This window comes from Somniosus microcephalus, chromosome 2, assembly GCF_052327205.1.
Source record: "Somniosus microcephalus isolate GS21.2 chromosome 2, FLI_Smic_1.0, whole genome shotgun sequence".
Classification (NCBI taxonomy): Eukaryota; Metazoa; Chordata; class Chondrichthyes; order Squaliformes; family Somniosidae; genus Somniosus; species Somniosus microcephalus.
Window position 1 is genome coordinate 211,801,107 of NC_140988.1, and position 14,686 is coordinate 211,815,792.

At 44.4% G+C, this 14,686-nt stretch overlaps 1 protein-coding gene across 1 annotated transcript in view; it reads left to right on the forward strand.

Moving 5' to 3' along the window:
• The window catches only part of lias (lipoic acid synthetase), an 81,836-nt gene extending 67,150 nt beyond the window's left edge, over positions 1-14,686 (forward strand). Inside the window, exons 10-11 of the mRNA XM_085968800.1 lie at positions 3,267-3,378; positions 13,828-14,686. Of these exons, the coding sequence (XP_085824926.1) occupies positions 3,267-3,378; positions 13,828-13,880 (165 nt within the window). The 3' untranslated portion in view covers positions 13,881-14,686. The remainder of the gene's footprint in view (positions 1-3,266; positions 3,379-13,827) is intronic.

Genomic DNA, 14,686 nt, shown 5'->3' on the forward strand with positions numbered 1-14,686 from the left:
CGAGCCAAGTGCTCAGTCGTGCCGTCCATTCACTGGCTGTTGTCATGCGGACACAGACCAGGGCCACACGGGCACTAACTGCTGCCACCCTCGCTGGATCAGCCAGGCATCGCCAGGGCACTCACCGCGCAGCAGCAGCCCAGCAGTCTGTTCTTCAGCTGTTTGCTGCGCATGCTGCAGTGCTGGCCCGTGCGAGTGCCACTGTATCAGGCGACCAGCGAGCACCTGCGATCTGTCAGGTTGGCACCATTCCTGCAGCCGACACTGCCACTCCGCCATTGCAGCTGCCACGAGCCGCTGGACAGACTGCTGCCGCCCAAGCAGAGTTGCAGCAGTCAGCAGCCGGCCCCTCGAGGGCCAGAGCTGGTGCAGGCCGACCCCCAAGGGCATCTGCCGTCTCGCCATCTGACCCTCAGCAGCCTTCCCCCAGCCTTGCTGCAGCCACTGGGCTCCCATTGAGGAGGAGCTGCAGGGCAGGCAGGGGCCAGGCAAGGATGCGCAAGGCATCGCCCTCGCAGGGCAAAAAGTAGAAGGTCTGCACAAATGGTTTGTGGTTTTTGTAAGGCCGAGACTGGTGTCTTTTTTAGTTTTTGTAAGGCCGAGACTGTTAGTTTTGTGTTTTTGGAGGGGGCTTCTCCACATGAGGATGTAATGTGGGAAGGGCAGAGGTTTGCAATAAATTAATGTTCTTAAATTGCACTGTGCATGGTTTTTTTGTCAAGTCCTGGTTGCCCTGCTCGGCTGAGGGCTTGTGGAGCGGCTACATTCATCTGCTGACATTGGCACAAGCCATTCCCTGAGAGGGGGCCTAGAACCGACGTTCAATAAGCCGCCGACGGGCGGCCCTTGCACTTTCTGCCTCCCTCCTGTGCTGGTCCTCTTCCTCCTCCTCCTCCTCCTCCTCAGGTGGTCCTCCAATCTCTGGTGGCAGTGGCTGAGTCCTGCGGATAGCCAGGTTGTGCAGCATGCAGCAAACGACCACGAAATGGGAGACTCGCTCCGGCGAATATTGTAGGGCTCCACCGGAACGATCCAGACAGCGAACCGTTGCTTCAGGATGCCAATTGTTTGCTCTATGATGTTCCTGGTCGCTTGATGGCTATCGTTGTAACCCTCTTCAGCAGGGGTGCTGGGCGCACGGAGCGGGGTCATCAGCCAGGTACACAAAGGATAGCCTTTGTCCCCGATAAGCCATCCTCGTGGGTGAGGCTGGGCCTGGAACATGTCTGCCACAGAAGTCTGGCGCAGGATGAAGGCATCGTGGCTGCTGCCTGGAAAGCGGGCATTGACAGCTAGGATAAGCTGCCTGTGGTCACACACCAGCTGGACGTTGAGCGAATGGTAGCCCTTCCGGTTGCGGTAATCCTCGGAATTCTCCAGAGGTGCCCGCAAAGCCACATGCGTGCAGTCAATGACGCCCTGCACCATGGGGAAGCCCGCGAATGCTGCAAAGCCCATTGCACGCTGTTGCTGCTTGGCAAGGGCCATGGAGAAGGAGATGAACTGACGTCTCCTTTTGAAAAGGGCATTGGTCACCTGGCGGATGCAGCAATGCACGGCGAACTGGGAGATGTTGGAAATGTCCCCAGTAGCGGATTGGAAGGAGTCGGTGGCATAGAAGTTGAGAGCCACCGTCACCTTCACTGCCGCCGACAGAGACGTCCTGCTCCTCAGCTGTGGCTGCAGATCACCGCCAAGCAGGTGGCAGATCTCTGTGACCACCTCCCTTCGGAATCGCAGCCTCCGAACACACTGCTCGTCAGACATGTTGAGATAGGAGAACTGCTGGCGGTATACCCTGGGTGGGTAAGGCCTCCTTTCCCGACGCCTGTTGCCCCCTCTCCGTCTAGCCAGGGCTGCCACTCTCTCACGGCATCTGTGAGCCCTTTGGACGCAATGGAGAAAGCCAGCGTTTGCACCCATTGCAGCCCCCATAATATGTTAGCAAACAATGATATGTCAATGAAGGCAAAGACAAGTGGAAAGCTGTGGCCTGAAGCCACAAGTACCTGTCCGAGTGTTGAGCCAAAGCAGAAAGCTCTCTACCTTGGTCTCTCTGCAAAGATCCGTCTCTCAAGAAGGAGTGCTGCGAAATGGCAGCCTTTTATAGTGCAGGAGGAGTGCCCTTTAATTTGCGCCCCCCGCGCCCCGCATCGACTGAGCACCGTTCCACTCTACCAGTCACTAGGGGCGCCAGGCGCACAATGGGGCGTCGCGACTGAATTTCCGGTTTGGGGCGCACAAAGGGCGTTGCACGAGGAAATGACGTCAGGATCTGCGCGCGCAGCTGAGCACGCGCAAAGACTTTGCGCCGCCGCTAAATCGTGAGTGAAGTTGGGGAGAGGCGCAGATCGCGCTGCGCCTAGCTGCCTAGCGCCCAACATCTACTCCTCCTAAGGCGCCACCGGCTGGCGCAAGCAACTGAATTTCTAGGCCTTTGAGTCTAGTCATTTTCCTGTAAAATTAGAAAATATAAATTTTTCCACATCTCCAGTACTGACTTGTAAGCATCTAAAAATTGCAGAAGTCTTGGCATCTAAGAATCTAGTGCCATGAAGAAAAGTTTTTAAATGTTCAGTAATATTAAAAACTACAATTTGTGAGCTATTTAAGGTTACAACTAGTTCAGCAACAACCCGCTGCTTGCCGTATCTACTGCAGCTCCAGGAGACAATTCCAATAATGAGCCAGTTCATTAATATTGGTTGAAAAAAATTTGCCCATCTCTTAAGCATGGTCCTTTTAGATGTGTCAGCTGTGGCTTAGTGGGTAGCACCCTCGCCTCTGAGTTTGTAGCAGGTTGTAGGTTCAAGCCCCACTCTAGAGACTTGAGCACAAAAATCTAGACTGACACTCCAGTGCAGTACTGAGTGAGTGCTGCACTGTCGGAGATGCTGTCTTTGGGATGAGAAGTTAAACCGAGGCCCCGTCTGCCCCCTCAGGTGGACGTAAAAGATCCTATGGCACTATTTCAAAGAAAAGCAGGGAAACCAGGTGTCCTGGCCAATATCTATCCCTCAATCAACATCACTAAAAAAACAGATTACCTGGTCATTAGCACATTGCTGTTTGTGGGAGCTTGCTGTGTGCAAATTATCTGCCGTGTTTCCTATATTACAACAGTGACTACACTCCAAAAAGTACTTCATTGGCTGTAAAGTGTTTTGGGATGTCCGATGGTCATGAAAGGTGCTATATAAATGCAAGTCTTTCTTCTAGATTGTTGATCCTTTGTAATCATTATCCATTCCCTTCCCTTTTCTTAGGTGGATGAGTATATAACACCAGAGAAGTTTAAATACTGGGAAAATGTGGGTAATGAGCTTGGATTCCTATACACAGCAAGTGGACCCCTAGTGCGCTCTTCATACAAAGCAGGTGAGGGGCTAGCATTTATGTGGAACTGTGTACTTGTTCTGTCACCAATAACTCAATGTAAGGCAAACTTATTTAAAATACAACTAGAATCAATATTAAGGGTTTTGTCTCTCTTGCAGAGTTATTGCTTATTTTTAATAAGTCTGATTCAGTCTCATGCATTTCATGCTTAAGATAATTTGCAGAAAATTCAGGTATTGCTGTATTGTGTCACAGAAAGAATGTTTTGTTTGTATAATTGGTGTTCAGGTAAGTGAGAAATGAGCTTTATTCCATTCCACTCTCAAAATAATTTTACAAGATAAAATTGCAGCTGAAACGTTTGCAGTAGCTCTGAAGTGACTCAGTATATTCAATACTTGATCTTAATAAGTGGATTTTGAAGGCGTCAGCCAGTTGCATCACAAAACAGAGGAAAAAATAATGAGATATTAAAGTGCTCAAACTGGATTAATGTCAAACTGGATGTACGGCACAGAAACAGGCCATTTGGCCCAACCAGTCCATGCCGGCGTTTATGCTCCACTCGAGCCTCCTCCCGTCTTTCCTCATCTAAATCTATCGGCATAACCCTCTATTCCCTTTTCCCTCATATGCTTGTCTAGCTGCCCCTTAAATGCATCTATACTATTTGTTGTGTCCGTGTGTTGATGGAGACACTGAAGACAGGAGTTGGTTTCACAGGTGTTTACTAAACAAAGTCTGGAGGGGAACTAACTGATACAACATAATATACAGGCTTATATAGCCCGAGTGGCCATTACCGGCATTACAGTACACCTGGGCCTCTTAAAGGCACATACACTACAATTCCTCCCCTTTTAGCCAACCAGTACATAATATTTTAAGTAATCATTAATTACATGTTACAAGAAAAATAATCTACACATTGCTGCAGTTAATTAATTATAAGTCAGTCTCTCTGGAGGCTTCCTGACTCGGTCCAGATAACACCTCGGTGGTGTAATAGTTTCTGGTGGTGTAGTAGGTTCTTTTGGCAAGGCTGATTCGGCTTGAATGCCAGTGTCGGGTTCCAGTATCACCGGATCGGAGGTAGATATGGGTATCTCTACTTCATCATTAGGCGTATAGAGTTGTGGTGTAGGTTGTCCCTTTTTGGATAACTCTATGATTTGGTCAGCATGGCGCCTTATTATGCTTTCTCCGATGTCCACGGTATACATCAGCGGCCCTAGTCGTGTGCAGATAGTTCCAGGCTGCCATTTCTCGGTACGGTAGTCCCGGGCCAAAACTTGTTGACCTATCTGGAAGGTTCTAGTTGGCCTTTCATTCATGCCTTGAAATTGCCGGTTCTCCACGTCCCTTCTGATGCTTGGCTTGATCAAATCCAGCCGGCATCTTAAGCTTCTATTGAAGAACATCATGGCGGGAGTTTGGTTTGTAACCATATGTGTTGCATTCCCGTATGCGAACAAGAAGTTATCCACCTTGTGCTGAAGTTTTATGTCTTCATTACCCATGGCCTTTATGGCCTTCTTGAAGGTCTGGACAAACCTTTCAGCCAATCCATTGGTGGCGGGATGGTATGGGGCGGACGTGTAGTGCTTAACCCCATTGTTTTTTAAGAACTTCCTGAATTCTTCGGACACAAATTGCGGTCCATTATCAGAACAGATCTGTTCCGGCAGCCCATTCCTGGCAAATATAGTCCTTAATACTGTGATGGTTTTTTCCGTGGTGGTGGAGGACATCTTTATTACCTCCGGCCACTTGGAGTGTGCATCAACCGCGATTAAGAACATTGAGTCCATAAATGGACCAGCAAAGTCGATGTGTACCCTTTGCCAGGGAGATGAGGGCCACTCCCATGGATGTAGAGGGGCTTGTGGTGGAGCGTTTTGGACCTTCTGGCATCCTAGGCAGCTCTTGGTCATTTCTTCGATGTCTCCATCGATACCTGGCCACCATACAAACGCCCTGGCTAGGTTCTTCATTTTCACTCCACCCAGATGCCCCTCGTGAAGCTCCTTTAGAACTTTATCCTGGAGTTTGGGTGGAATCACCACTCTGGATCCACACATCAAGGTTCCTCGGCACACTGACAGCTGTTCTCTTCTTTGCAAGAATGCTGGCAACAGTGGTTCGCCATGTGCTGGCCATCCCTTCACTGTTAAATCGTAGACTCGTGAGAGAGTCGGGTCATTTCTCGTTTCCCTTTCAATGGCAGAATTTGTTACTGGTAGACATTCGACTATGGTAGAGTGGAAAATCTCCACTGGGTCTACGGTAGGTGCTTCTTCTACCGTTGGCAACGGTAGGCGCGATAACCCGTCAGCATTCCCATGCTGTTTTGATCCTTTGTATTCTATGTTGTATTGGTGTGCCCCTAGAAAAAGGGACCACCTCTGTAGCCTTTGCGCTGTCATAATGGGAACGCCCTTTTTAGGGTTGAATATGGAGATAAGGGGTTGATGGTCAGTCAACAAGGTAAATTTTTGTCCGTGTAGGTAATGGTTGAATTTCTTCACTCCCCATACCAGGCTGAGTGCTTCCCTGTCTATTTGGGCATAGTTACGCTCAGCTGAGTTCAATGAGCGCGACGCAAAAGCTATCGGCCGTTCCGAGCCATCAGGGAATTTATGCGATAATACTGCTCCTACGCCGTAAGGGGATGCATCGCACGCCAGTCTGATTGGCAGTGATGGGTTGTAATGAGCCAAAACTTCTTTGGACGTGATTAAGTCTTTGCATTTATGGAAGGCACGTTTACAGTCTTCGCTCCATTTCCAAATTACTCCTGTTTGTAACAGTTCATTAAGAGGGTGTAGAAGAGTTGATAAGTTCGGTAAAAATTTATGATAGTAATTTATTAACCCCAGGAACGATCTTAATTGTGAAACATTTTCAGGTGCTGGGGCTTTTATGACCGCTTCAATTTTTTCAGGTGACTTATGCAACCCTTCCTTATTAATTATGTGGCCACAATATGATATTTGATTTTGGAAAAATTCGCACTTGGGGCGATTTGCTCGTAGGCCCCGTTCTCTTAGCCTAGTGAGCACCTGCTCCAAATTGGCAAGGTGCTCGTTGTCGTTTTCTCCTGTTACAAGGGTGTCGTCTAGATAGCATTGAGTCCCCAGAATCCCTTGGAGGACTTGCTCCATAGCTCTTTGCCAGATAGCTGGAGCGGATGCTACTCCGAAAACCAGTCGATTGTACTGGTACAGACCTTTGTGTGTATTTATCGTGAGATATTTTTTAGAGGCCTCTTCAACCTCCATCTGTAGATATGCCTGTGCCAAGTCAATTTTGGTGAAACGTTTCCCTCCGGATAGTGAGGCGAAAATATCTTCTATCCTCGGAAGAGGATACTGTACCGTGTGAAGGACCGGGTTTACAGTCACCTTGATGTCTCCACAGATGCAAATTTTTCTCTGTTCTTCAGATTTATCATTATTCAATGCTTTCTTCATGGCTGGGATGATGGGTGTTGCCCACTCGCTCCAATCTATTTTGGATAATACGCCTGCTTTTTCCAAATTCTCCAGCTCTGCCTCGACTGCTGGACGAATTGCGTATGGCACCGGTCTTGCCTTAAAAAACTTGGGAATTGCTGCATCTTCCACTTTTATTGAGGCGGTGATGCCTTTCAAGGTTCCTAGTTTCTCTTGAAACACTTCTTTGGCGTTGGCCAAGATGTCTTTTAATCATTCAGGTATGACGTCATCATCGTTTTTTTTCTTACTGGTCACCGTCAGTGCCTGAATGGAGTGCCAGTCTAAACGTATTTTCCTGATCCATTCACGTCCCAACAGCGGTGGACCACCATCTTGTAGGATGTATAAATACAACTTTTGTATTTCCTTGCCGTTGTATACAACAGGCACCTTTTATTTTTCCTTTGGGGTATACTTTCTGCCCCGTATATGTTTTCAAGATAATGGATGTGTCTTTTAAAGGTATATGCGGAAATAGCCGCTCATAATCCCGTCGATTTATGACGGTCAGAGCTGATCCTGTATCTAGCTCCATTTTAACTGGGGACCCTGCTATCGTGAGGGTAACCCAAATGGTCTGGTAATCATCTTTGGCAATTACATTATGTAATTTGAGACAGCTTAGTCTCTTGTTTTCGGAGTCGCTATCGCTCTTCTGGTCTTCGGAGCTACTGTCCGTCATCATTTGTACCTTTCTGTACTTTTCTTTATTGATTTTTTTTTCCTGTCCGTGGATTTTTTTTGTCCAGATCGGCATACCCGTGCAATGTGTCCAATCTTTCCGCATTGCCTGCATGCTTTGTCCTTGAACCAGCAGTCCCTCTGGTCATGGGTGGATCTGCCGCAGCGATAACATCTCTAGAAACCCTGTGTCATTTCACGGGTGCTGAAGTCCTGTGTCTTTTGTTGTATCTCTGCAGCTCCTCTTGCGGCCGCTTCGTATGATACAGCCATACTGAAAGCCTTGTCCAGTGTTAAATCTTTTTCAGAAAGCAGCCTTTTCTGTGTTCCTTCACTTAGGAGACCGCAGACGAATTTGTCTCGAAGATAATCTGCTAGTCCTGCCCCGAATTGGCAGTGTTTTGATAGCTTTCTTAATTCGGTGAGGTAATCAGCGTTACTTTCATTCTTGTGTTGATTTCTCTTGAAGAATTTGAATCGTTCCGCTATCAGCAGCAGTGTTGGGTTTAAGTGCTCCTGTAGGGTATCAACAATTTCTTTAAAATTCTTGTCCTTTGGTTTGGCTGGAGTGATTAAATTTCATAACAGCCCATATGTCTTTGCGCCCATTAGATTTAGCAGTACTGAAGCTTTTTTTTCATCTTCTATTCCATTTGCGGTGCAATATACCTCCACTCTTTCCACATATGTGGTCCAATCCTCTATCTCGTTATCAAAAGCATCAATATTGCCAGACTTAGGCATCCTAGAAAAAAAATGGCGCTTCCCGCGCTTCTCTTTCTTTTCTGCAGAAACGATATGGCGCTTCCCCGCCGCTGCTGCCGATGACAATGCTGTTTCCCACGGTTTCCGTTCTTTTTATTTATTTATTTACAGTTGGAGACTCGTTCCCGCCGGACTCTCTCTCTAGGTCTGAACGCCGACCTGCTTGCAGCGCCGGCCGTCTCCCGAGTGCTCCCTCCCCGTCTGTTACTGCTTGCCTCTGCTTTCGCTGCTTGGCCTAGCTGCAGAGCCAGCCGCTGGAGCCCCAGCCCGACGCCCAGGAAGGATTATTGCAGTACCTGCCACCAGCTTGGCTAGCTGGTGAAACCACAGCTTTTTCTTTTTCTTGATTTTTCTTCAACTTTGGACGCCAGAGGAATCGATGTCCTTGAGGTGCTGCCGAATTGCAGGTAAGTCCGTTTCCAATTCGTCGCCACTGTTGTGTCCGTGTGTTGATAGAGACACTGAAGACAGGAGTTGGTTTCACAGGTGTTTACTAAACAAAGTCTGGAGGGGAATTAACTGATACAACACAATATACAGGCTTATATAGCCCGAGTGGCCATTACCGGCATTACAGTACACCTGGGGCTCTTAAAGGCACATACACTACACTATTCGCTTCAACCACTCCCTGTGGGAGCGAGTTCCACATTCTCACCACTCTTTGGGTAAAGAAGTTTCTTCTGAATTCCCTATTGGATTTCTTGGTGACTATCTTATATTGATGGTCTCTAGTTATGCTCGTCCCCACAAGTAGAAACATTCTCTCTGTATCCACTCTTATCAAAACCTTTCATAATTTTAAAGACCTCTATTAGGTCACCCCTCAGCTTTCTTTTTTCAAGAGAAAAGGGACCCAGCCTGTTCATCCTTTCCTGATATGTATACCCTCGCATTCCTGGTATCATCCTTGTAAATCTTCTCTGCACCCTCTCCAGTGCCTCTATATCCTTTTCATAATATGGCGACCAGAACTGTACGCAATACTCTAAGTGTGGTCTAACCAAGATTTGATACAGGTTTAGCACAACTTCCCTACTTTTCAATTTTATCCCTCTAGAAATAAACCCTAGTGCTTGGTTTGCTTTTTTATGGCCTTGCTAACCTGTGTCGCAACTTTTAGTGATTTGTGTATTTGTACTCCGTGATCCCTTTGTTCCTCTACCCCACCTAGACTCGCACCCTCCAAGTAATAAGTGACCTCCATATTCTTCCTACCAAAATGTAATACCTTGTAGGAACTGGGGTTCCTAGCCGAAGAATTGAGATCGACTCAGAAAATCAAAAACAATAAAATTTAATGAACAAACGAAGCTGTACAGGAAACTGTAGGATACAATGCAAATAGGTCTGGTCTGCTTGAAAGCCTCTCTGGAAACTGCTAGAAGGTTCCGAGCTCTACTGCTAGAGGGTTCCGAGCTCTGACGTCATCATGTTCTTCCCGCCGTTGAGAGATCACATGATGGACGGCATGACGTCATCACGCGGAGTACAGGAAAGAAGCCCTAGTACAGTTAACAGATACATTAAAGGTGCAGCCCCCAGCTGTACTACATTGCTGTAAAAGGAATTATATACAATTGTCTGTAATCCTCTGGTGGTTCTGCCACAACCTCACATTTATCTGTGTTGAACTTCATTTGCCAATTATATGCCCATTCTGCAAGTTTATTAATGTCCTCCTGTAATTTGTCGCAGTCCTCCTCAGTATTGACTATCCCCCCCCCCCCCAATTTGCTGTCATCTGCAAATTTAGAAATTGTGTTTTTGATTCGTTAATATAAACAGTGAACAACAGTGGTCCCAGCATTGATCCTTGTGGAACACCACTGCCCACCTTCTGCCTTTTACCCCTACTCGCTGCTGTCTGTCTTGAAGCCAGGTAGCTATCCATTCTGCTACTTGTCCCCTGACTCTGCGTTCTCTGACCTTGTTCATCAGTCTATTATGGGGTACCTTATCGAAGGCCTTTTGAAAATCTAGATAAATTACGTCTACTGCATTACCATTGTCTACTCTCTCTGTTACCTCTTCAAAAAATTCAATAAGGTTGGTCAAGCAAGACTTTCCCTTTTGAAATCCATGCTGACTATTCATTACTATGTTTGTGGTTTCTAGATGTTCTTCTATTTTCTCCTTTAGTAGGGATTCCATAATTTTTCCTACCACCGATGTTAAGCTGACTGGTCTATAGTTCCCTGGACATGTTTTATCCCCCTTCTTAAATATCGGTATTATGTTAGCTATCCACCAGTCCTCTGGCACTACACCTTTTTCTAACGAATTATTAAATATGTGTAGTAATGCCTCTGCTATCTCTTCCCTAGATTCTTTTAAAATGTGTGGATGCAATCCATCCGGACAGGGGTTTTATCTTCTTTGAGTTTGATTAGTTGATTTAATATATCCCCTGTTTTTATTTTAAATGCACTTATCTCATTACTAATCTCATCATCCAATGTCATGTCCACCTGTCTATCTCCCTGGTAAATACTGAAGCAAAATAATTATTTAATATTTCTGCCATCTCTCTGTTGTTACCTGTGGTATTATCCTGTCAATCCCTTAATGGCCCTATTCCCATCCCAACCTTCCTTTTTTTTATTGATGTGCCCGTAAAATATTTTACTATTTTGTTTTATGTTCCTTGATAATTTAATTTCATAGTTCCTCTTTGCCTTCCTAATTGTTTTTTTGACTTCTCTCCTAATTTCTTCATATTCTCCCTTATCATGCACTTCCCTGCTGTCTATGTACTTAATGTATGCCTCTTTCCTTACCCTCAATTGTTCCCTTATGGCTTTATTCATCCATGGCGTCTCATTAGTGTTTAGTTTGTTCAACCTTTTAGTGGAATATATTGTTCCTGCACTCTGTTGAACACCGTTTTAAATCTTTCCCATTGCTGTTCTACATTGTTGTTGCCCATTTTATTTTCCCAAGTTCTATTCTCAGCCCCTCAAAATCAGCTTTTCTCCAATCTATTATCCTGGTTTTCATCATACTTATGTCCTTCTCAATTATCATCTTAAAGCGTATTATAGTATGGCCACTATTGTCTAGATGTTCCCCTACTTTTACTTCTCTTATCTGCTCTGGTTCATTCCCCATTACTAGATCCAATAGCGAATCCTCCCTTCTTGGGCTTTTTACATATTGGGCCAGAAATTCGGGTCCCAACGCGTGAGTACGGACAGGGTACTCACGCGTGGGCCCGGAGGAATTGCCGTTTTTCAGCATGCACAGCGCATGCGGGGAAAACTGGCATTTCCTGTCCTCTGACCCAAGGGGTTAAGAGGCGGAACGCTTACGGATTGACAGGCAGCGCGTGCGCAATGGAATTCCTGTTTTTTGACAGGTTTGCGCGTGTGTAAGGGCCTCTCCTTTTTACGAATGTAAAAAGGAGACGCAAGGACTTCATTCTTGAAGGTAAGTGGTCTTTAACTTAAAATTATTACATTTTTTCCACAGCTTTATTGTTTTTAAGGACTTTACAGTAAGGTAAGTGTAGTTTTAGACCCGATTTATTAAAAAATTATTTTTTTCAAAAATTTTATTAATTGTTTAAAATAGTTTTTTAAAGTTATTCATAGTTAATTTAATTATTGGGATGTTTTTTAAAATTTTATTTAAAGTTTAAGTAGTGTTTTGGGGTGCCGTACTTTTCATGAGTTTGACAGTTCTTACTCTCAAACTTATGAATGAAGTTTCCCCTCCCCTGATTGGCTGAACAGTGCTCACCTGATCCCAGCCGGCACATCGCACTAACTACGCCGCTGGGTCAGGTTAGCACAGCGCGCCAACATCAGAACCGGGCCACTGACAGGAAATCCACTGCGGGCCAGGTTTCAGATGTCGGCGCGCCGGGTAATTGCACATCGGGGGCTTGCACGCGCGGCAAGCCCCCGACACCAAGTTCTGGGCCATTAGGTTAGAAAGGAGTCCTGTACACATTGTAGGAACTCCATTCCCTTATCCCCTTTACCTACCTCTTCTATCCAATTACTATCGGGGTAGTTGAAATCCCTCATGATTATTGTTTTGTTTTTTACTCATTTCCTTAATTTGTCTGCATATTTCTTCCTCCACCTCCCTTCCACTATTAGGTGGACTGTAGAATACGCCTATTAGTGTGATTGATCCTTTATTATCTTTTATCTCTATCCATATGGATTCTATTTTTGTCTTGCTGATATCTGCGTCACTTTTTTCTACTGCCATTATGTCATCCCTAATAAGTACAGCTACTCCACCTCCCCTTTTTCTCTCTCTATCTTTTCTAAATATGTTATATCCTGCAATGTTTAATTCCCAGTCCTGATTTTTCTGTAGCCATGTCTCAGTAATCCCTACTATGTCTGGTTCCTCGCAACGCATGATTGCCTCCAGCTTCCCTGTTTTATTACGGACGCTGTGTGCATTGCTATACAGACACTTTAACTCATTTTTAATAGGATTTCCTCTTCCATTAAAAATAAATATTATGAATTAAACATTTTAAACAATTTTTCCTCACACCTTGTATGAATAGACAAAGCAGAACAGGACTGTTCAGATGATTCTGAAGTTAGGAGGTCATCAGTGATATTCTTTTCAGTCCTGAAATAAACTTGGTATTTTGGTGCTTTCTTGAGTTCTCTAATTTTATGCATACTTCCCCAAAACCCCCACCACCCAAAATGCCACGTGAAGGACGGAACAATTACTTCTGTTTGTGTAAGATTATTCATTGTCTCAAATTAAGCTTTAGAACTGAACACCTTAAGTGCCATTAATATCTTATAGAATTTACCTTCATGGAGGAAGAGATGATACATCTTCTGAATAGGAATCCATCACCTCTCTTATTATAGTTTTGATGCCACTCACCCAGACAGCATTTCTCCTGCCCCCTCCGCCCCCAAATTAAATTCAGCTTATAAAATGGAAGCCATTTAAAAAATATATTTTTCTTATTAAAAATTATACTTTTGAAGATTACTTGCAGAATTTTTATTCAGTTTTCTAACTAGTCTGACTGGAAAATGTAATGCAGTGAAGATAAAGTACCTTTCTTGGGAACAATGGACATCTTCTACCCTACACCTTTCTTGGTGTTTTGGTGCATGGACAATTTTCACTTTATTTAGTGGTAGATTTATTATGTTCAGTAGCGATGGAAGGCAGCTGGGTTAATGGTAGTGTGTGTGCGCATGTATGTGTAAGTGTAATTTTAGCAACATAGGTTTCTGTTGACCCATAAATGAGGCTGTATTATCACATATTGTGCATGTAAAGTCACACTCCATAGGGAATGAGGGCTTGCTTACAGCAGTGATATTTGACACTAAGCACGGGACATATCCGAGTAAAGTCTAACAGCATAAGAGTTTTGAACATCATCTAGTGGCATTGGCAGATGCCTTGGGGACAAGTCATCTCTGGCCCTTCAGCCAGCGAGAAGGGATGCAGGAGAAAAATTTAAATATACAAATAAAGTTAGGTAAGCGTACTTGTAACAAAGAACTTTCTTTTATAAATTTCTTCTCATTCTGTTTTTATTCAGGTGAATATTTCTTGAAGAAGCTACTTAATAAAAGAACGGCTGAGACAAGTTAGACGACTCTGAAAACAATCGAATCGAGGACCTTCTTGAACACCAAGACGACTTTTTTTTTTGTACTTTCCTTCCAATATTGCACCTAATTTAATTTTTTTTAATTTGTTCATGGGGTGTGGCCAAGTTTGCATTAATTATCCATCCATAGTTGCTCTGAGAAGTGGTGATGGGTAGTCTTGAACCACTGCAATCCTTGTGGTGCTGGTTTTCCCACAATGGTGTTAGATAGGCATCAGTTATCAACCACTTGTTAAAATGTCATGCTGCTCTAATTCAGCTACAGTCTCTCCTAGGGGTGACACTTTTTTTTCTTTTAAGAAAATCCATTTAAATTTTGACTGGAATTTGGAAGATGCATTCTACAAAATATTTAGTAACTTTCTAATATATTGCATTTTTTTGAGCAAAGTGTTCCGTGGAAACAAATAAGTTGATTTGGTGACTAAATACAGTGGTTGTTTTACAGGTGGGTCATTAAACAGGGGTTTATCTTGTGAACATCAACCACAATAGGACTACGTTTCTGTGACCTGGGGAATAAAAACTGTTCATTGAGCAATTTAGTGAGCCAGTAAATAACTTTATGATAGCAATCATTTGATAACATTTGTCTCACTCCTATCTACACCAGTCTAATCACTTACTGAGTGAACCCTTTCACCAATAAATGACTATTTAAGTTTGAAATAAATCCCTTGTAAAATGGGTTAACAGATGTGCTGATTTATGTATGCTTTATTATTGAGTCATCAGATGTACACTAATATGATCAATTAAACGTTGCACTTGTGCAACACTCAAGGTA